We start from the raw sequence: 20,127 nt of genomic DNA, 5'->3' as shown, positions 1-20,127 counted from the left end.
TTTAAATGTATCTTCACTGTATTCTTTATCATTTCATGCAACCTAAGAAGTTGTTCTAATCTTGTGGTTTTTATGGAATGTTTTTTCTTATATATCATTCAACAAATAAAAATTTTAAAAATGTATTTGAGAGTATTGCTTTCTCATAAAATTCATTGATTATTAATAATAAATATTGAATAATTTAAATATTTATTAAGGTGAAGAATAAAATTCGAGAGCATCCTCACTTTGGAGTATTTAAAATTATTTATTCCATTTTTTTAGTTCAATTTCCTCCCTCTCTCATCCAAAAAATTATCCATCTAAAAATATCAATAAAACTTTATTAACATTTGTCAATCTTCATGTATTCCACTTTGGACTCAGCGCTTTAGTAACATTCAAATAGAAACTTGATATTTCTATTTGAATGATATTTAATAAAATATCAATATTCTAAATATTATTATTGAAGGATACTCAAGATAGAAATAAAAAATAAACAGATAGAATAACACTATCAAATATTGTTGATATGGTAAGTATTATTGATCCTAGGACAATTCATGTAAAGACACTAAATAAATATGGTGGGTGCTCTTTAGAGAAAGAGTTCAATGAATAAATTAGAATGAGTCCCTAAATCATACTATCCCAACTCACTATTATATTGATTCATGTTACGGATCTACAGGTAGTCCAAAGACTTGAGTGACCAAAGACATCATATACATGGATTTTTATTTTTTGACTATGACCCACAAGTCCTTGGTCATGGAAGCCCACGATGATTTTTTTTAGTACGGGTGGTCAAGATAGGATCATTCCCCCTCAATATGAGCGAAGAAATTTTAAGGAAGGTGATGCGATGAAGTCATCAGCCATGGTATAGGAATATCATACAATAGTTTCAAAATGACTTGTCAGCGCATTAGAACTAACTTAGATTTCTTCACTCGTTAGGATTTGACATTTGACCTTACCCTAAGTCATCCTAGGACCGTCAAGAAGATAAGGGAAATTTACACAGTAACAGATGGAAAAAAGTTCCATGAGAGAGTCATTATACTCATTTGTTTATTCCAGGGCAAAAAGTGTAGTGTAGCACCCCAAGAGCTGAAAAATCAACTTATCAATTGGGTTATTAATTAGTCAACTTATTAATTAGTCCATAACTAATTAATTTATATATATAATTAATTAGTTTTAAAAAATTTACTGGGTCATTAATTTGTTTACTAGAATGATTCATGGGCTTGGTCACACATAAATGGTATTTTAGACATTACAAAATACACTTACAGTTTCGGGGTTTTATGAAAAGTTCCCTTTAAGAATAAATGGGAAACCCCTTACATAAAATTCACCAAAAAAATATTTATATGGTTTTGCGTCATTTTTCTCCCTTATTTCCTTGGGTTCCTCCACTCCCGATGAAATAAGAATGGCAAAATGACAATGGTGCATTGATAACTGGGCTAATCAATGCAGGAGATTCGACATGTTGATGATCGCGTGGATACTTATAAAGGTTAGACACATATCTGATATCCACATCTCCGATGTGCGCAAATGCGATTTGATCATTGATTTTAAATGTTTGTTATGATTCCAACCTGAGGAAGAGATTCTTTGAAGTGTCTCAGATAAATAATTATTTAGTTACCTTAAATAAAGTATAAGCTTTCCCAAAAGGAGTTACCTTAACACGAATCATTATGCCGCAGCTGGATGACACACTATTTAACTAAATCACTTATTCATCAGATGTTACCCATAAAAGAGGTTGTGTGCGACCAACTTCAAAAATAGAGTAATGACATGGATAATATTTACAATAACAAAAAGGGAAATTTAGTGAAAAACTCCCATACATAAAAATAAGTCGTTCCTTCTCTATTGCATCCTTGGATGTCCCCAAATTAATGTGAGATAGAAAGTGTAATTTTGAAGACATAATTGAAAATATTTTGAATTTTGAAGACATAATTCAAAATACTTTAAATTTTGAAGACATAATTTATTTAATAATTATGTTCCCTTATTTTAGAAGAACCCTTTCCCATTACAAACACGTCCTTTGATACACAAAAACCTAATGTATTTGATATTTAATCATTGAGCTTTATCGAATTCCCTCACCTTTTTTTCAAAAAAATGGGTGTAAAACCTTCCCTTTCATACATAATATTTTACATTTCATAAATTTCATTCCCTTTCATCGACCTCAATATTTTCTTCTAATCTTTTTCTCCTCTCCACTGAAATTATAATACTAAATTTTTATTGATTTCCAATGGGATGAACCTCAATTTCCACTTAACAAGTATAGAATAATAAGTAATATATTATAGAAAGTGTTATTATTAAATTCAACTGAATTTAAAAGTAACTTTAAATTTCCCTTCGAGTTCTCTGGTCTATCAAAAAAATACATCAATTCATACCTTAATATATGATAAATATGATAATGACTTATCTTCAGCAACTCCTTCACACAACACAAGATGACATCTTCATGGGATTTAATCTGGTCTACCCATTTATGAAGGATTTGAGTGTATTGGAATGACAAAGTGAGTACAGCCACTTTATTGGAGTTAAGTGTCCGCCATAAGCTAGTAATTTAGAAGTAGATTTTATGATGAGGAGACTTAAAAGGCATTTTTAACAATTCCTTGGATTGCATATACATAACGTGTTCATGAGAACATTATACAAAGAACTTACAACCTAAGGGGGCTAGTTTAACTCATAAATCTGCTTATGAACTGTAGCCCCAGAACATATCTTCATTTTTTTAGTGTTCAACCAAGTAACAAGAATGATTAACTGCACTAGGTGGAAATCATATATAGCACTTATGGATGGAATTATGTGGCCTACAATGAAGGTAACCTTTAAAATATACATGGTGGAAATCATATAAGGCAACTATTAACTTTTTTGACCAAGAAAATGTATTTAGTGATCTTATCACTTTTGTGGAGTGGAATCTACAATCTATGAGTTACTCAAATGAGTCTCTTTGATTTTTTTAGATTTCTAGCCTCTAGGCATATCCACGTGGTTACTGGTATGTTAAACTTTCTCCCACATGTGTCCTCTAGAGTTCATTTTCCACCTTCGACACTTGCCTCTAAGAATGTTTCATAATTCCTTTGTTAAATCTATCATTCTCATTTAATCCTAAAAAAAGGCTAATTTTACTAAATCCAACAGGAAGAAAATGTTAGAATAGTAAACTTCTAAATACGTGTTGGAAAATACATTAAACTTTCTCCCAGAGTTTCCTAGTATCAATCTCAAACTATCAGAAATATTTTTGTTGGTAATTGATCATACGGTCCCCTAAAGAAGATTCACTTCGCTTCAAGAGATGTGAGTTAATATCACACCATATGACTCTCATAAGAAAGAAGGGATATTACTGTTGAATAGAGAAGAGGGGGAAACAAAGTGAGATTTGTATGGGTATCTCTGCATACTTCATCATTTTATGTTTAATATGGCATTTTCATTAAAATTCCTACATATTATAAACATTCATTAGTGTTCAACAAATATTGTGCATGTGACCCTCTGAGCCCACTTGTCACGCGGTCAAATCCCAAGCTAGAAACAATGCTCGAATCTGACGTGTGTCGGCCTTAGTGTTTGGAGCAGAACACTGAGCAGTCGTGCTTTGTTGCAGCGGAAGTCTTCAAAATAGCTTAAGAATGCTTATAAGGGGTTAGGAGAGAAGGTGGGGACGCAGCCCTATATAGGAATAGGGTCATTGCATTATATATCAAAGAGGTTACATTATAGCCGTAGCCATTACATTACATGGTGGAAGGCGGGGGAAGATACTGAAGTAACAAGATGTGACGCCGCACGCCCTAGTAGTGCTGCTCATATGCCTTAGGGCCCGCCGCTCCGCTGCGCACCCACCAGCCTTGCTGCTACACGTGTACCCTGGGCTGGGCGCTGCACGCCCATGGGCATGGCGCTCAGCCAATTGCCGTCCCATCCCAGCCTTAGCTCTCCGTGCGCCACCAGCACCCCCGCAAACACCTATCGCGTCTTGTCCGCTCGGACGTCGTTGTGCTCGGCGTCTCAAGCTGGGCGTTGCGCACCCACGAGGCTGTGCTCTTGGATACCCATGGGCGTCACTGTGCTCGGCTACCCACGGGGGCGCCACTCGCCCGCAGTCGTCTCCGCGCTCTCTGTGTGCCAATGCCTTAGTCTCCTGGCAAAATGCCTTTCGGCCCGCGTCCCGTGCCCCGCCCACGCAGGGCATGTGACGTGTGCACGTGGCTGTGCGGCCCACGCACACGCCCACATATCCCTGCGCGCAATGCCTAGATCCCTGCCGCCAAGCCTCCATGTCCCACACGCGCGCCCGGCGCTTGGCGCCCACGTACACGCGCTCTCTGTGGCCCACGCGCCCAGCATGGGCGGGCCTTCGCTGATCCGTCGTGCTTGAGCTCTGATAGGCATGAGCACCATAAGGCCGTTGGCCTAAAAGATCAGGGTCTGGTGTCACCACCAGTAGGGTGTTTTTTCATGCTGCACTTAAGGACTCAGTCTCCAATCGTGAGTTAAGGACATGTCCCCGCAGTTAGCACGCAAACCTCTATGTGGGAATACCGCACACTTTGGGGCCTTATTCCACTTCCTAGTCAAGTTAATAACAATAATAATTGAACAACATGTATGGATCAACAGTAATTAATTATTTATATCAAACTCATAGATTAATGAAATTATTTAGCCACTTGAGAGGTCAAGTTGTCAATGCATGGGGTGTTCAACTAAACTTCAAGCTCTAGAGTGTACTAAGGAATATGCCAACTCTTTGATGGAATTTTACCATCGTTAGTTATCATGAACATATAATCCTTCATCCACAAGGCTCAAGTAATGGCTCAAAGTATTTGTAATTCTTAAATCCTAATCAGTCATTCCAGTTGTTACTAATGAGCTGGATAAATCATTAGAAAATACCTTTGATATTTCGACTAACATGGCCAGGGATATTATTGCATTCTCTTCCTTAAGTCAGTTTTCTCTTATATTAAGAATATATTTGGACTGGTTGGTACATTTAATTTAAGGTTGTTTGAAACCTCATGATTAAGAACTCATATGTTTTATTCAAAATAAAACCATCCATCCATCCACCATGTATATTTGATGTCTTGGGTCTAGGGATCATTTACACAAATGTGATGTAAATTTACCTGATTGATAATTGGGTATAGTTGCGTTTATGGACTTACAACAATCAATTATCTATCATCCATGTTTCTACACTAATGGCTTCAAGATGTGGTACATTCATTACATGTTCAAGGAATTCCTTGAATATGTCCAGTGATTTAGTGAATTGTGATAATATCACAATATAACAATTTATAGTATTTAAAAATATTTTTTACATATTCCTATTCAAAGGATACTCAAGAATGGCATCCTGATATTTAAATAATAACACCACTCTCAACAAAGTTAATTTAAGTTTGTGTTGTGTTAGTAGTCTTAAACCTGAGATACCAAAGACATACTTTAGGGTGTATTTTGAAATAATTCCAAAATACGAGCTTCTAAACAGTCTTTTAGCTCAGATGAAGCAGCAAATGTATGAAAATGAAAATGTGACAAAGATGGCATTTTCTAATCTTAATATCAAATAAGATTGACTCCAAGAAGATGATGAGATAAAATCCTTTACCGAGGAAGAGATAATATTGGAGAAAGATTTATCTGATTATTTTCTAATATTTTAGTCATAATTAAGGTGACCAAGTAGGGTTTGACAGTTCACCGTGCCCTCAAGCATCCAAGTAGTATCTTACAAATGGAGTATGCATGGTTATTGATGACAAAAAGGGTCAACAAAAGAGTTATTAATTTCATTTGTATCTTCTAATATATATGTGGTGTAGTTTATCAATTCTCATTTTGGAGACTCAAGCTATCAGTTGATTTAAATAGAAATTTGAATAATTAATAAATATACTTATATCTAGATAATTGATTAGACATGCCAATAAAGAGTTGTTGGGACTATGGAGCTAAAAAAAGTAGATTGGTATATAAACCTAGAAGGTCACATGCATAAGATTTATGGGTGTTAGAGGATATACTTTATATAGGAGTTTTTTTATATATTCCTTAGAGGATATACATTATAAAGGACTAAATCTCCTTTTTCAAAATATTCCCGAGTACAATTAAAATGGTGTGCTCTCGATCTTCTCTTGACCTCCCCCCCTTTCTCTATGTCTCTATGATTAGAATGGTGAGAAGGTCTTCTCAGATTTATAGCAAAGATGTCTGAGAAGAAGACAAGGATATACGGTGTAACATGGACCACGAAGATACATAAAGAGGCCAAAAAATTGTGGCCTGAAAAGACTCAATCAAAGAATCGATCAATAGCAAATGTAACTCTATGTATGGTGTTTAAATTTTTATCGTGCGGAATATTACGGTTCATCAATCAAGGCTAAAACTCAACACCCTATCCCCACTCAAGCATCAATATATGGCCTTTCAAAGTCATTCTCGATCACAACCTCCCCATTGTACTACCTACTAGATCACCCCTGAACCCCACTACATGACCTCGAAAAGTTCATTACTAGAAACTAGATTTTCTCAAGACTTACATAGAGAGAGCCAATAACTATATGAAGCTCCATATTTATTGGACTAATATAACTTGAAAAGTGAGGACTTCAGTTAGTATGGCCCTAGAAAATGCTGTACACTAAATCATTCTTAACCCAGCCCTAGCATGTGGACACAGAATACAGTGGTTATGCAATTCACATTAGGTTGAAAGTCCTAATCCTCTCATAATAAGGGTATTCAAGATTTTGAAGCCCCTTAAATCTAATCAGCTATCCTCCAACAACTCCCAGATTTTCAAGAAGGCCAAGGGGAACAATTCTCCCCCTTATTGCAACCATTATAAAGCCAAGTCTCTTTCACCCGGAAATACACATACATAAAATTTCTACCCCTAGCACATGTAAAAGAGCCACAGAAAAATAAAATCCAATCCACAAAAAAATTAATCTATGGAGAGCAGGGTGCATGAAGAATAAAATACTGACTAGTGTGTCCTCTCTCTCTCTCTCCCTGAACATGGGAGCGCCCGTTTTTTTTATATTTATGATACGAAGTTCATTTACTTCTCTATTCTTTTTAATGGCAAACAATGTTTACTGAATTGATGAAAACAGAAGGCAAGAAACTATACTTCTTCCTCTCAACTGAAAGTGGACAAAAACATTACCCTAAAATTTGACCTTTAGAACTTTCAAACTATGCATCTAACAACGTTGCATTTGCATCAGCGATGGGGTTAGTGACATGGGCACATAATATGATATAATAATGGGATAACATATCACCTCACACTTGTCAGGTCTCAGTATCCAGAGGTTGAGGATGATGGGTCTGGCGCAGGCGGACAAAGTGGCCTTTAAGCCGGGGCCGCTTCTCTGCCATAGCCTTCCGCCCATGATATTGCACCTGCGGAACAAACTAAACCCATTAAACTAAACCCAAAAATCAATTAACCAACAACTTTTCATTTTCCTTAATTTCTTTAATGACCCCCCACCTTCTTCTCGAAGCAGCGGTCCTTGCGCTTCAGGCGGTACTTCTTCAGGGCCTCCTCTCGGTGCGCTGACCGAAGTGTCTCTTCGATCTGAGTTAATACACCGCGTTGACTTTGTGGGCTGCCGGTTGACAGGTCAACGGAGGTGCTACTCTGGGAATGACCGCGGGAGCCGGATCCGTTATCTCCCGTCTCGGGTCTTACAGGGTCTTTCCGGGTCCTCGTACTGTACCTGACAATGAAGTTTCTAATAAGTCAGATACATAATTTGAGATTATAGTGCATGATCGTCCAGGACTGGGACAAAGGACGGGAGGGGACAAAGATTGTCTCGCTCTTCGTCCCAATTTTTAGAGATTTGTCTGAGTTGTCCTGTCCAGAGTTCGTCCCGTCCCAAATATTTTCGTCCACGTCCTGTCCCATCCTAAAACCATCAGGTCCAAGACATTCTCATCCCATCCAAAGACATTAGGCCACTAAGAATTTGACACGTGGCACAGCATCCCGTCATTAATCCAAACACCTGGACGGACGAAATGACCATCCCCTCCGCGACCGTGCACTATAATTGAGACAAGACTTGTGGACGGATGATGGTCCGTTGCCCGTTCTGACCTTCCTTTTTCGCAAGAGAGATGTACTAGTATAGTGCACAATCGTCCGGACAGGGACGCAGGACGAGACGGAGACTTACATGTTTTTAGAGGTTTGTCCAAACGTTCCCGTCCGTAGGCTGTCCAAACGACCGTCCCGTCCAAATCCGTGCACTGTACTTACATAAGCTTTACTACCTAGGGAACAGCAGCCGTCATCCGTCACGCCACACATCACGGTGACAGCAACGTGACGGATGACGTGACGGTGATGGTGACGAAATTAGGGGGCCATGACAGTGACGGTGACGCATTGGTGACGGGGGGCCTCAGATGAGTGACGTGACAGGACGGCCGTCACGGATGACGGCCATGACGGATTTTTAAAAATGACCAAAAAAACTTTAAAATTGTTAGATTTAAGCTTTCCACGGCTGAGGTGGTGTCGCTAACTAGATTTCTTTGCATTTTACAGAAAAGTCCCTGCATTAATTTGTGCGCGCAAAAGGATGCCGTCCAAAGATAATTGGAGATATGCCCCTTCAGTTCTCTCTCTTCCGCACGGTGACAACGTCCGGCGATGGGGAAGTGACGGGGACGCCACGAACCATGACGGTGACGCCAACATGATGCATTTTTTTCAAAATCCTTGGAAGTGTGAGGGAACGGTGACGTGCTGAAACTTTCATCGCGTCACAGTCCGTCACGGATCTTCATTCGTCCCATCACGTCTGGGATGTCACGTCCCTACTACTGCCATCATCCGTTCCGTCCGACCCCGAACGGAACGGGACGTGATGGCATTACGGTCAATCATCCATCACACAGTATTTATTACCTTGAGAAGGCCGAGGAGCTCGAATGGTTCAACAACCGGGTGGCCGACGGAGGAGCGTGGCTGTCGAGAGAGAGTTCGAGGAATTTCCAATCCCCGTCATCGGGATCGTCCACGCGGCCGGGGCTGGGCACGTGGCAATCCATCGCGCCGATCAGATCGAGCCCAGTGAACGGTTTCTGGAAATCGACGGCCATGGAGGCTTGGCTGGAGCAAGCCGCATCGAGAACCCTCTCCGTGGATTTATCTGCGCAAAATAAATTATTTATAATTCCATGAACCCGGAAAAGGAATTTTAAAATGTGGAAAATTTGATGCAAAACTGACCTCGAAGATCTTCTCTGTGAATTCTCCCGTCAAGGGCGGCGGAGGAGCTGACGCAGTCCTGCTGGGTATCGTTCTGGCCATTTTCCGAGCACGTGCTCTCAGTTTTAATCTCTGTTCTTGCGCACGCGTTCTGTGACCAACAATAAATTTGATGCTCTGATTATATTAGAAAGATTAATATATTTTTATAATTGCGGAGTGATAGAAATTTCATAATTGAGGAGCTTTATTATCAAGGTTCTGTAGCAAAGAACATATATAACTGGAATAAATCCGTAAAAAAAATGGACACGGACAAAATTAGTAGATTTTCTCCTAGGCCTCGGCAAAAACACTAAAGACGAAATTTTAAGCACTATTTATATTTTGAATTTTTCTTCCCTAAAAATACCCAAATCAGATTGTTGGGAATAATTATAACAAAATTGAACTATTGAAGAGGCTAATTACCGAGGTTTGGTACCGATGAAGAATTAGAGAAAAACTAGATCCTCCCCGTGAGTCCTCAAACCCGACGCTTGGAAATAAATAATAGAAAATTACATCATTGCGGAGATTAATCATACCTTAATTTCATGAATCATCGGTTCACATGCTGCGCTTTTATCTTGATGAGAAACACTTCTGTACCCCTCTGCTGGTTCTATTTTCTGATCCGGGCATTTTTCTGATTTTTTTTCTTTGTTTTCTCTTGTAGTGCCACCAGACTGACAACGAAAACAGAAGAAATGTCAAGTCACCAATAAGAGAAACTAAAAAACTTAAACATGAGTGAAAATATTACCGATTGCCTTCTCCAGACATGTTGCCATAAGTTTTGGAGTTCATTTTTGCGGATTGGCTTGAAAAGAAAATCCGCTGCTCCCTTTAACAGGCACTTAAAAGCCAATTCGACAGAATCCTTCGACGACATCACTGCATTCATTGGCTTGAGACTAAGTTCGGATCATATTATGTATCCGGATGCGTTTGATATGATTAAACTTACAAATCACTGGAATATTTTTGCAGCTCTCGTGCTCCATTATCATAGTGAGAAGGGCATACCCGGACATTGATGGAAGCTCAACCTCAGTTAGAACAAGGTCCACATTCTGAGGTTTTTCTTTTAATGTCTCCCATGCCTTTAATCCATCGGCCGCCGCAGCCACTAGACACAGGAAAAAAGAGATTAAATACCTGTCAAATGTTTCAAAAACTTGTGAATTTATCCTGCCTCAAGGATAAACATTGTGAATTATCTCTCTAGTTTAAAGAAAATCGACGAAGAATCGATAATGTGGACTTTCTTAGTATTTTAAACATAATCTGAAACTTGTTCTTGAAACTCAACAAACTGGTTAATTTGATGAATAAAAATTTGAAAGGGCAGGAGGAGAAGGATTTCTAATAGTTCATCAGGATCAACAAAACGGAGCTGCATAACTGGGAGATTTTTCCCCCTCAGATGAGTTCATCCGTCGAATAAAATCACAGTTACAGAAGAACACGTCAAATTTAGGAGATTTCGGCCCCCTCAGAGGGAAAAATGCAATAGTTCCGCGGAATCTCAATAGCGATTACTTGCAACTATTTTGAACATTATTTTGCTACTTGTTCTTGAAGCTCAACGCACTGGCTCATTGGATGATCCAAATTTAAAGAAGAACGAAGAAAACTCATCAAATTTAGAAGATTTGCCCCCCATCAGAGAGAAAAATCTGTTAGTTGCCTGGAATGTCAATAAATTACGAGACCTGATAGTATTGTTAAAACATTGATTCTCTCTGCGAATGGTTATTAAAGCTCAACGCGACGGATCATAGGATGAATAAAGTTTCGAGAGAACAGAAGGAAAACGCATCAAAACTGGAAGGTTTCACCGTCCCAGAGAGAAAAATACGTCGGTTCCCTGCGATCACAATAACTTAGACTTTACCGTATTTTGAACATTACTCTGCAACAAGACCTTGACGCTCAACGCACCGACACGTTGGATCAATAAAATTTTCAAAGAACAGAGGAAAAACGCATCAAATCTTAAGGGACCTCCCCCCTCTCAGCGAGAAAAATGCGCTAGTTCTGCGAAATCCAAATTACGAAAACTTGCAAGTATCTTTCTCAATACCCAACGTACTGGCTCGTGCATAACTTAAAATTTCAAGGAACAATAGGCAAAATACGTTGGTACCATAGGATTACAAAAACGACGACTTTAGACGTGTTTCGAACGTAATTCTGCAACTAGTTCATCAGACAAATTAAAATTTCAAAAGAACAAAAGAAACGCTATTCAACAGCAGATAAAAAGCAAAACACAGTAGATCAGATCGACATCCAGGGGAAAAAAAAATGATCACAAACCTCTGTAACTGCATTTGCGGAGCAACGCGGCGATGATCTGGCGAGTGGAATCGTCCGATTCTACCAACAACACTCGCACATACACCTGAGGCAAGAACTTCTCCCACCGGACCTCCCCGCCGGCCTGCTCCTCTCCGAACTCCTCTTCCGCTCCCATTCTTCCTCCTCGCCACCGATTCCCTCCACGCGACCTTCCTCCTTTGTCCTTCCCAAACAGAAAAATATCGCCCGCGCTTCTTTCAACCCTGGAATGTTCCAGAAGAGGACGACCTCCCCTGCCACGTCACCGCATCTAGAGGCTGGCATCCGACGCTGAGGATTGCGCGAGCTGACGTGGCAGCTTCTCCGCCTCCAGCGTGGAATCACTCTCGAGTTCGTGGGCCCGTGCACGACTACCCGGTGACCGCTCACAGTTCGCCACGTTTCTCCCGCCACATGTCGCCACGTCGGATTATGGTGGGCCCGGGAGCGATGTTTGTTGGCCAGCTGTCGCTCCCACGGCGGCGGAGTTGAGACCAGAGGAGATGAATCGAACAGATTGATGTATGAAAATTAATTATAATATTAGAGCCGTCTGAATCTCTCCTGCCCTGTTGACACTGTAGAAAAAATCGTGTTACTCGGATGGCGACTGCCAACTTAATCATGTATTACTTTTAAGGTAAGTGTCGTAATTGAGAATTTTAGAAGTTAGTGCGCTATTTGGTCGATGCGGCAGCAATATTCAAATCATCATTATAGTCCGTCGATGTAGATTCAAATCATCATTATAACGTGTGTATAACGATTACAATTGTTTTGATAATGCTCTGCAACGGATTGGCAAGAATAAGTATTGCAACATGTCAAGCGTCAACATTCAGACATCCCTACCTATTATTAACTGTCCAAACTTAAATGTACATAATTGTCGCAGGCGTCTATAGCGAGATTCAACATACGTTCAAAATACGCCAAAACTTGAGCCTGCAATAATCCCTATCCATTGCACATTGTCTGAGTTTTCGCTAAATGTCGTATATCTATGCATAATGTTATCTATTAATTCGTTGTGCGATCATAATATTAAAATGTTGAAAGGAGTATAGAATTGCGACGCTATGATACAACAACGTTGATTGTTGCTTAAATCATGACAGTCAATTTTGTCATCTCTTTTATAAAAGAGGTATTGACCTAAATTTAGTGATTGCTGGTGCTGACCTACGACCTTTTACAACAGAACGTTTAATCAGATAAACATGGTTAAGAGAGGAATCGCCAACACCGTTGACAAAGTTTCATAAAAGCAAGCAGAAACTGGCTAAATAACCTGGACAAGCCAGCCAAACGCTGACGATAACATACACATTCCAGATCTAACCACCAAATCCGTAAAGAGTACGCCCCTGCCTCTTAAGCGCATAGACGACGTCCATGGCGGTGACCGTCTTCCTGCGAGCGTGCTCCGTGTAAGTCACGGCATCGCGAATGACGTTCTCGAGGAAGATCTTGAGCACGCCTCTGGTCTCCTCGTAGATCAGACCGCTGATGCGCTTGACTCCGCCTCTCCTCGCCAACCGCCGGATCGCTGGCTTGGTGATGCCCTGGATGTTGTCGCGAAGCACCTTCCTGTGCCTCTTCGCTCCGCCCTTGCCGAGCCCCTTTCCTCCCTTGCCGCGGCCAGACATCTTCGCCGGAGAATTTTGAGCAGGACGAAGCGTTTGAATCGTAGATCTGGAGTGGGAAGGCGGGAAATGTATGTTTTGAATTGGGCAGAATGACTGGGTATTTATAGAGGTCGGATATCCGGTAGTTACGAAATTTTCGAAGAAGCACCAGGGGAAATCTGGAGCCGTTGGATGAGACTCTTATCGACGGCGCACGTTACCGATCCCCGTGCCGGAGATTAGTTTAATCTGAGCCGTTGATTGCTTTTAATCTGAGGGCAGCGGAGATCTCTGGGATTTAACTCGTACCACGCGCTATCAGATTCTCGCGTATGTTATATGTGATATGATATCGTTATTATTTATTATTTGTGGAAGCATAATCTGAAGATAAGTGCATTACAAAAACTCCAAATTACGTATAATAGCAATATTTTGGTTTTTTATCTTTTATGCAATAAAAAATAAAAAAAACATCAATATCGAATACCAAATCAAGTTTACTGACTCTGTGGTAATTTTAACACTAAATTGAATACCAAGTTCACCTAGGTGATGGCCAAGTTAACTCTAAATTGTATGGAGTATCTATCATTCTCAATGTGAGATTCAATCATTTGAGCCTCAATACTTAAACCTCGGAAAAATATGCCCTAAAAATTAATGCAAAATCAAGTTTGTGCAAGCTATCTGTGATGTCTTGATAGAATGGGCCTTGAGTTGTTGATTCTTCATAAATAAATCGATGCAACCTTAAGGAGAATATCATTCAAGTGTAGGGCTTGGAATTCACATATATTTACTATGGCAAAAGGAGCTTGGAGACAAGTTTATAGGATTGGCTTTTTCATTATTTGATCCAAGTGGGATTTGCTCTAATTTTTTTGCATTAAGCACTCTGATTGGAAGGGACAAGGGTCACAAGAAAATTCTCAAAATAATAAAATATTTTTAATTATACCAGTTTGGTAATCTATTGAGATGTTGTGATAGATATATTGTGTGTCATCATAAATTAAACATGTATTTATAAGAAATATATAAATATGATGGGTCAATCAAAGGATGTTAGACCCACCCAAATGAAATGCCACCAAGTAATACAAGCTAAATGATCATTTGTTGCTTGTAGACCATTGGTCAACATACGGATCATTTGTAAAGGTGCAAGTAAAGGTAAATTTATTTCTTTTTGTTTTCTGTCGAATTTTTCAAAACAAATTCATAGTTTGGGTGACTCGTCAAAAAGTAATGTCTGACATATCCGAGCAATTTCAAAACTTTTAATTACATTCTATCACGTTTAATGTAAATTAAAACTACATATTTTACCCTAACGCCACATGTCCCTGTGGATTAACAATATGAAAAAAAATTATACAATTATCTGATTATTGCATCACAAAAATGATTATTGCAACATAAATAGCACTTTTTATATTGAGCGGGATAGTCAATTTGTGTAGCATGAATTGGCCTAAATTGACGATTGGGACACAATAATGCTCAGTCATATGTTAAATCACAAGACCATTTAAATAAATCCCTGAAGAATATTTTAGACCAAAAAAAAGAAATTTGTTAAACTTGTTAACACATGTATGTAATCATTTTTAATGTGAATAAACCAGTTAAAGTCATGAGGTAAAAGTAATAATTAGTGTGTTAATACGTATTAGCTTCAATATAGTCAGAGTTTTCAAAAGTCTTTTCTTATAGTCCTAATTAAATTATGAATTTTCCCTAGTGCACACAATCAGTCGCATACATGACCCAATCACATATATAACCTATGCATTATGATGGATATTATGAGGGCGTCAAGCCAATCACAGTACCATGTTTAATTAAGTTCATTGAATAAAATATTTGTGTTCATTATTATTCCGTGTGATGTTTATAATGAAGTCCATGAATACGTGCAATGACTTAGTGAATTATGATGAGATCGTAATATAGTGATCACTAGTCTTCAAACATGTATTCTAAATATTCCTATTCGATGGTAGTTGATAACACCCTAATTTCGGTCTTTATTTCATGTTATTAGCATGATTTATGCATTTAAAAGGCTTAAAATTGGGTTGTTATCATATATTTACACGAAAATAATGCTTTCAAGTAATTTCTGATTTTTCCCTAATTTTCTGTTAATTATATGAATTTGTAAGGATTTATTGAAGCTAGAAATAATTATTTTTTGATGAAAATGGCACATTAAAATTTTTATTTCGACATATATCAACATGGGAATGAATCAGGGAATTTTCTAGAATTTTCTATAATTTTTTACGAATTTTTAGGAATTTTCTGGGATTTTTTTCAAGAAGAAATGCATTTATTCTATTAAAAAGGGCATATTTATAAGAGAAAAAAATGTATTTATGCAATTTCTAGACTTTCCGGGGCCTTTTTGCAACGTTTCGGTGCTAAAAGACCCTGAAAACTCTCGATGCGCCATGGCAGGCGTAAAGATCCAATTTAAAATCATTCAGGGTTTATTTGCAATTGCATTATTAATTTTAGAGAAAATCGGAGGAGAGAGAGTGCCGAAAGGACATATATACAAATACCTCTTGGCGGCGTCAGATATCAATAATCTGTTTTATGAAGGGCTTTGTTGAAAAAGCGCGCCGGTGCCTTCCGCCGCGTCGACGTGGCGAAATCATAGCCGTTGGATTAAAATCCAACGGATATGAGATGTGCGCTACACGTAGGAGGTAAGTACACCGCCCGTGCAGCGCATACAATGCGTGTGCACGGGTGGTGACGTGGCGACAGTTTAATGGATAAGGTATAAAGAAACGCACCGGTACGTGCGTAGCGATGCATATGCAAATCCCGCTTTTCGATTTTCTTTTGTTTTTCTTTTTTTCGCAGGTGCGATACGTGGCGCGATGAGAGAGAGCCCGCCAAAGAAATTTGAAATGCGGCAACCAATAGCGTGAATTAAGAAATAAATCAATTTTAATCCAATGGTTAAAATTGGTTAAAATTGATTTATTAATAACTTTTGATCTTGAAGTCCGATTGAGATGATTTTTTAAGGATTTGCGCGTCTTGATCCCCTCTTTCTATCTGTACGGTTGGATCATTCAGATCTAGCCTACATTGATAAATAAAAATTAATTACTAAACGGGGATAAAATGGTGATTTTCACCATGTAACCTAGGTATAAAAGCTGAATTTCGAGAGGAGGGGCTCATTCTGGAGGGTGCTTCATCACAGCTGCAAGACACATAGGAGTCCCAGCCTGGATCAACAGTTTTGGTATTTTTTTCTTTCATTGTATTCAAACTTTTGTGCATTTTGAATGAAATAGGTTAAGTTGTTTGTTTCTTCATCTCCATTCTAGTTTGAACTTCTAAATCACTTGGCTTGAGCGGCATGTACAAGCCCTGATTAGGATTGAGAGGAGAAATTGAGAAATTTTACCTGGGCATTCAATTGCATTACAAAATAAAATTCTAAAAAATTTAGTTTTAATTCTTAGAATTCTCAATTTCCCCATTTTAGTTCTGAATTATCAATCTGCAAAAATCAACCCAACTCATTTTAAGAATCCTCTTTCAACCTCTCTAAATGACTTCTTGGATCCTTTAATTAGGATCAAAGAAGGAAATTTAGAGCCCTTAATTCTTCTAGTCTTCTCATCTCTTCTATCCCCCTCTCTAAATTCTCACCTAATTAGGGTGACTTGATCCTCATTGAAGATCAAATTCACTCTAATTAGGATCTAAAACACCAAAAAGAAAATCAAATTGAAATTCCTACTTGCCTCCCTTGGACGACACTCATACTTATCACTATACATATTAAGTAGAGTTTTATAAATTTTATTGCATAAGCCAAAAATTCACAACGACAAGGGCTAAAAAAATTACGTAATTTTCACCCCTATTTTCGGCTTATCAATTGGCGCCACGAACATCAAATTATCTTGATAGAATAGCACTAGCTGACCCTACTTATATGATAAGTATAGCTGATCCTGTGGCTATTGATGTGGCAGCACTAAGGACAAGTAGTGGGTGCTCTTTGGAGAAAAAGTTCACTGAATTGATCCGTACGAATCCATGAATGGTATTATAGCTAAACGTCAATCCGGTTGATTCAAGTCACGTTTGTATAAGATCCATTAACCTGAGACACCAAGGATATCTCGTGAGCGGACGACTACGTTTTGACTACGACTTACGAGCCTCTAATCATGGGATTCAAATAAGTTATAGATCGGATGTAGTAAGAAGCTAGCTTACTGAGATGATTGAGTGGTCAAGATGGGATCATCTACCCCCGATATAAGAGGAGATTGATTCAAGGAAGACTACGAAGAAAAATCCCTGGCCAGTGGAGTGAGGATATTGGAGAAGGCATTCTCCAATGATCCTCGTTAAACATCAGTACTAATGGACTGATGTATTAGGGTTTGAAGATAAACCATACCCTAAGTCATTCGAGACTACTCGATATCTTCTAGAGCACGAGGTGTAGCTTGGCACCCCACGGGCTGGAAACTTAACCTATCGATTGGGTTAAATCGATCCTTATTTAATTAATCAATATGTTGGTATAGTTAATTAATAAGTTTGGTCAATAAATATTATTGGGCCATTAAAGTTATTAACTAGAATGATACATGGGCCTAGAAGGTCACGCACACAAGGTCATAAGGGCATTGGTGGATATATTTTACTTTGGAGGGTTTTTAAGAAAACCTTAAGAGAAATGTAAGGAGGAAAGGGGTCTCATTTTAAGCATCCATGTAAGTCTGATTTGAGCCCCCTACCTTTCTTCATTCTCTACATCAATCAAGGAGAGGGTCTCCAAGAAGAGTTGAAGAGGAAGAGGTGGAGATCCAAGCACCGAGTGATCGTGTGGATACTTCTAGAGGCCGGATGCGTGAACGGCTTCAGAACAATCTCAAAATGACCATGTCAAGGGTGGAATAAGTTCCCCAAAAGGTACATTTAATATTTTGTTTTAAAGATCGATTGTGAATCGATCGACACACTTCCGCATCCATGGAACGTGTTTTCCATGGACGAACCAAGGCACCGAACCCAACACATTGCATGTAAGATAAATGTAAGGGGTTGCAAAGTCTGTCTTTTAAGCTCATCTCAGTTGAAATCTCATCTCCAGTTGCTTTTTCGCTAAGGTATAACAAAGTATACCAAAGAGAACACGATGGTTCTTTGAATGAGAAACACCATAAATATTAATGACAAAGGGATGATGTATGCTAGGCGTTCCAGAATATTGATGGATTTATATATTCCATTCAGAATTTTCACAAAAATTAAAATGAGATATTCTATCCCACGTGAATAAATTTATACTTAAGGCTGATTTCTTATAAGTCTTGATCATGTGATAAAATTTTCTCCCTAAGTACGTGGGATCAAGATGAACTAAGGTTTTAAAATTATGATTCATTATTCTTAATAAAATTTTTCACGAAGATGTGCAATATGATTCACTTATTTGAGTCAATTTTTCAAAGAGATGTTCCATTTGTCTTCAAGTAAAATTGGCTCATTCACCCTAATTTTAGAATATTTTGACTCAAAGTCTTTAATTTACCTTACTCTGTAACTTATTCTCTAAAATTAAAAAAGTATGTTAACATTCGCGTGGGACTGTGTCGACACAGTCCATCAACCTATTACTTTAAAAAACAAACTGAAGTGGCTAAAATAAAAAAAATTGTAGTTGTACATTGATGACTCGAACAATAAATAGTTTGATATTTGGCTCTAATAAAAAATATTTCAAGATCTGGAGCTAATGGAAATGGTAAATATTAAGGGAGTTTATAAAAAAAACAGATAGGCCAATTTAGTAAATAAATAAATTAGAGGGAATTTTTTGTTGAGTTCCTTGGGTTTAATTAGGTTCAGAACACCTTCCAAGTTTATCACAGATCTAGCCCCATGTTGAACTCTGCAATGATCATTCTCTTATGAGATCATGATAAACAATTGTACTATTTAGTTAAAATGATAACATAATTTTGGAATTAAAAATAAAATATTCACTAATCGATTACTTTACATGCTTTTAAAATATGTCAATGCAAAGTGATTTTGATATGAAATTTAATTATAATATATTTTAAACTATTTTTTTGAATAAATGTATTATCTTTGTTTTCAACTTCTGAATGGATTTTATTTACTAGAAAAACGCATTACGTATATTCATTTATAAAAATTCAAACGTGGAAAAATATATTAAATGATGGTTGTTTATACATGCATATGTACATAATTGAATATTGAAAGTAGAAACACTCAATTGAGAATGTAAAATTAGAGTTTCAGTGAATGTTAAAAATAAAAATTAATAAAAATAAAAAATGATCTGAAGACCTAGAGATATCTCTTTCTCTGGAAAGAAACTATAAACTATCAAATGTTGCTGTTAAGCTAATGTGGCAGTTGATGTTGTTGAAAAAACCAATGGACAATGGTTTTAAACCAATAACTGACCTAAATTATATCTTTATCTCTATCTCTCTGTAGAGTCAACATTTTCTAGTAGTACCTCGCTTTACAAAAAAGTGACGCCAGTAGTTACCTATATACATAATAACAAACATTTTTTTAGTTTTAGATAAAAAAGAAACAAATAAATCAACCTCAGTATTAATTTTTAGAATCTGATTTTTTTTCTTTGGAAGTCCCACAGAATTATGGATAAAATAATCGTGGAATTTTTTTTAATGATCTTGATTCTTTGAGTTTATTATATCAAAATACTTGGTGTTTCCATCCTAT

The 20,127-nt window shown here is 37.9% G+C and overlaps 2 protein-coding genes across 3 annotated transcripts; both read right to left on the bottom strand.

The window, feature by feature from the left end:
• Positions 1-7,266: 7,266 nt before the first annotated feature.
• On the bottom strand, positions 7,267-11,939 carry LOC144710643 (two-component response regulator-like APRR9). Of its 2 annotated transcripts, none has more exons than XM_078584461.1 (8): positions 11,696-11,939; positions 10,341-10,502; positions 10,137-10,267; positions 9,919-10,059; positions 9,353-9,482; positions 9,029-9,272; positions 7,601-7,823; positions 7,267-7,509 (listed from the first exon to the last, which is right to left on the bottom strand). In XM_078584461.1, exons 1-8 carry the CDS (start codon positions 11,850-11,852, stop codon positions 7,399-7,401), a joined length of 1,299 nt encoding a protein of 432 aa, XP_078440587.1. In that variant the 5' UTR covers positions 11,853-11,939; the 3' UTR covers positions 7,267-7,398. The 2 variants fall into 2 exon arrangements, with proteins under 2 accessions (XP_078440587.1, XP_078440586.1); XM_078584460.1 differs by having other exon boundaries at positions 7,601-7,829; positions 11,696-11,936.
• Positions 11,940-12,940: 1,001 nt separating this feature from the next.
• On the bottom strand, positions 12,941-13,448 carry LOC144710605 (histone H4). Its single transcript, XM_078584416.1, has one exon. The coding sequence runs from the start codon at positions 13,363-13,365 to the stop codon at positions 13,054-13,056; it is 312 nt and encodes a 103-aa protein (XP_078440542.1). The 5' UTR covers positions 13,366-13,448; the 3' UTR covers positions 12,941-13,053.
• Between the last annotated feature and the right edge of the window lie 6,679 nt (positions 13,449-20,127).

This window comes from Wolffia australiana, chromosome 12 (assembly GCF_029677425.1).
Source record: "Wolffia australiana isolate 7733 chromosome 12, ASM2967742v1".
In the NCBI taxonomy this organism is placed as follows: domain Eukaryota; kingdom Viridiplantae; phylum Streptophyta; class Magnoliopsida; order Alismatales; family Araceae; genus Wolffia; species Wolffia australiana.
Note: the sequence above shows the minus strand (reverse complement) of the source record. Positions and strands in the feature narration are given on the sequence as shown.

What these genes read in the sequence shown, in the direction of transcription:
- LOC144710605 (XM_078584416.1), bottom strand. Translation starts at nt 13,365, where the DNA reads ATGTCTGGCCGCGGCAAGGGAGGAAAGGGGCTCGGCAAGGGCGGAGCG.
- LOC144710643 (XM_078584460.1), bottom strand. Translation starts at nt 11,852, where the DNA reads ATGGGAGCGGAAGAGGAGTTCGGAGAGGAGCAGGCCGGCGGGGAGGTC. An exon ending in ATGTCTGGAGAAGGCAATCG is followed by an intron (nt 10,060 to 10,136) that starts GTAATATTTTCA and finishes TTTCGTTGTCAG; the next exon opens with TCTGGTGGCACTACAAGAGA. An exon ending in TCACAGAGAAGATCTTCGAG is followed by an intron (nt 9,273 to 9,352) that starts GTCAGTTTTGCA and finishes TATTTTGCGCAG; the next exon opens with ATAAATCCACGGAGAGGGTT.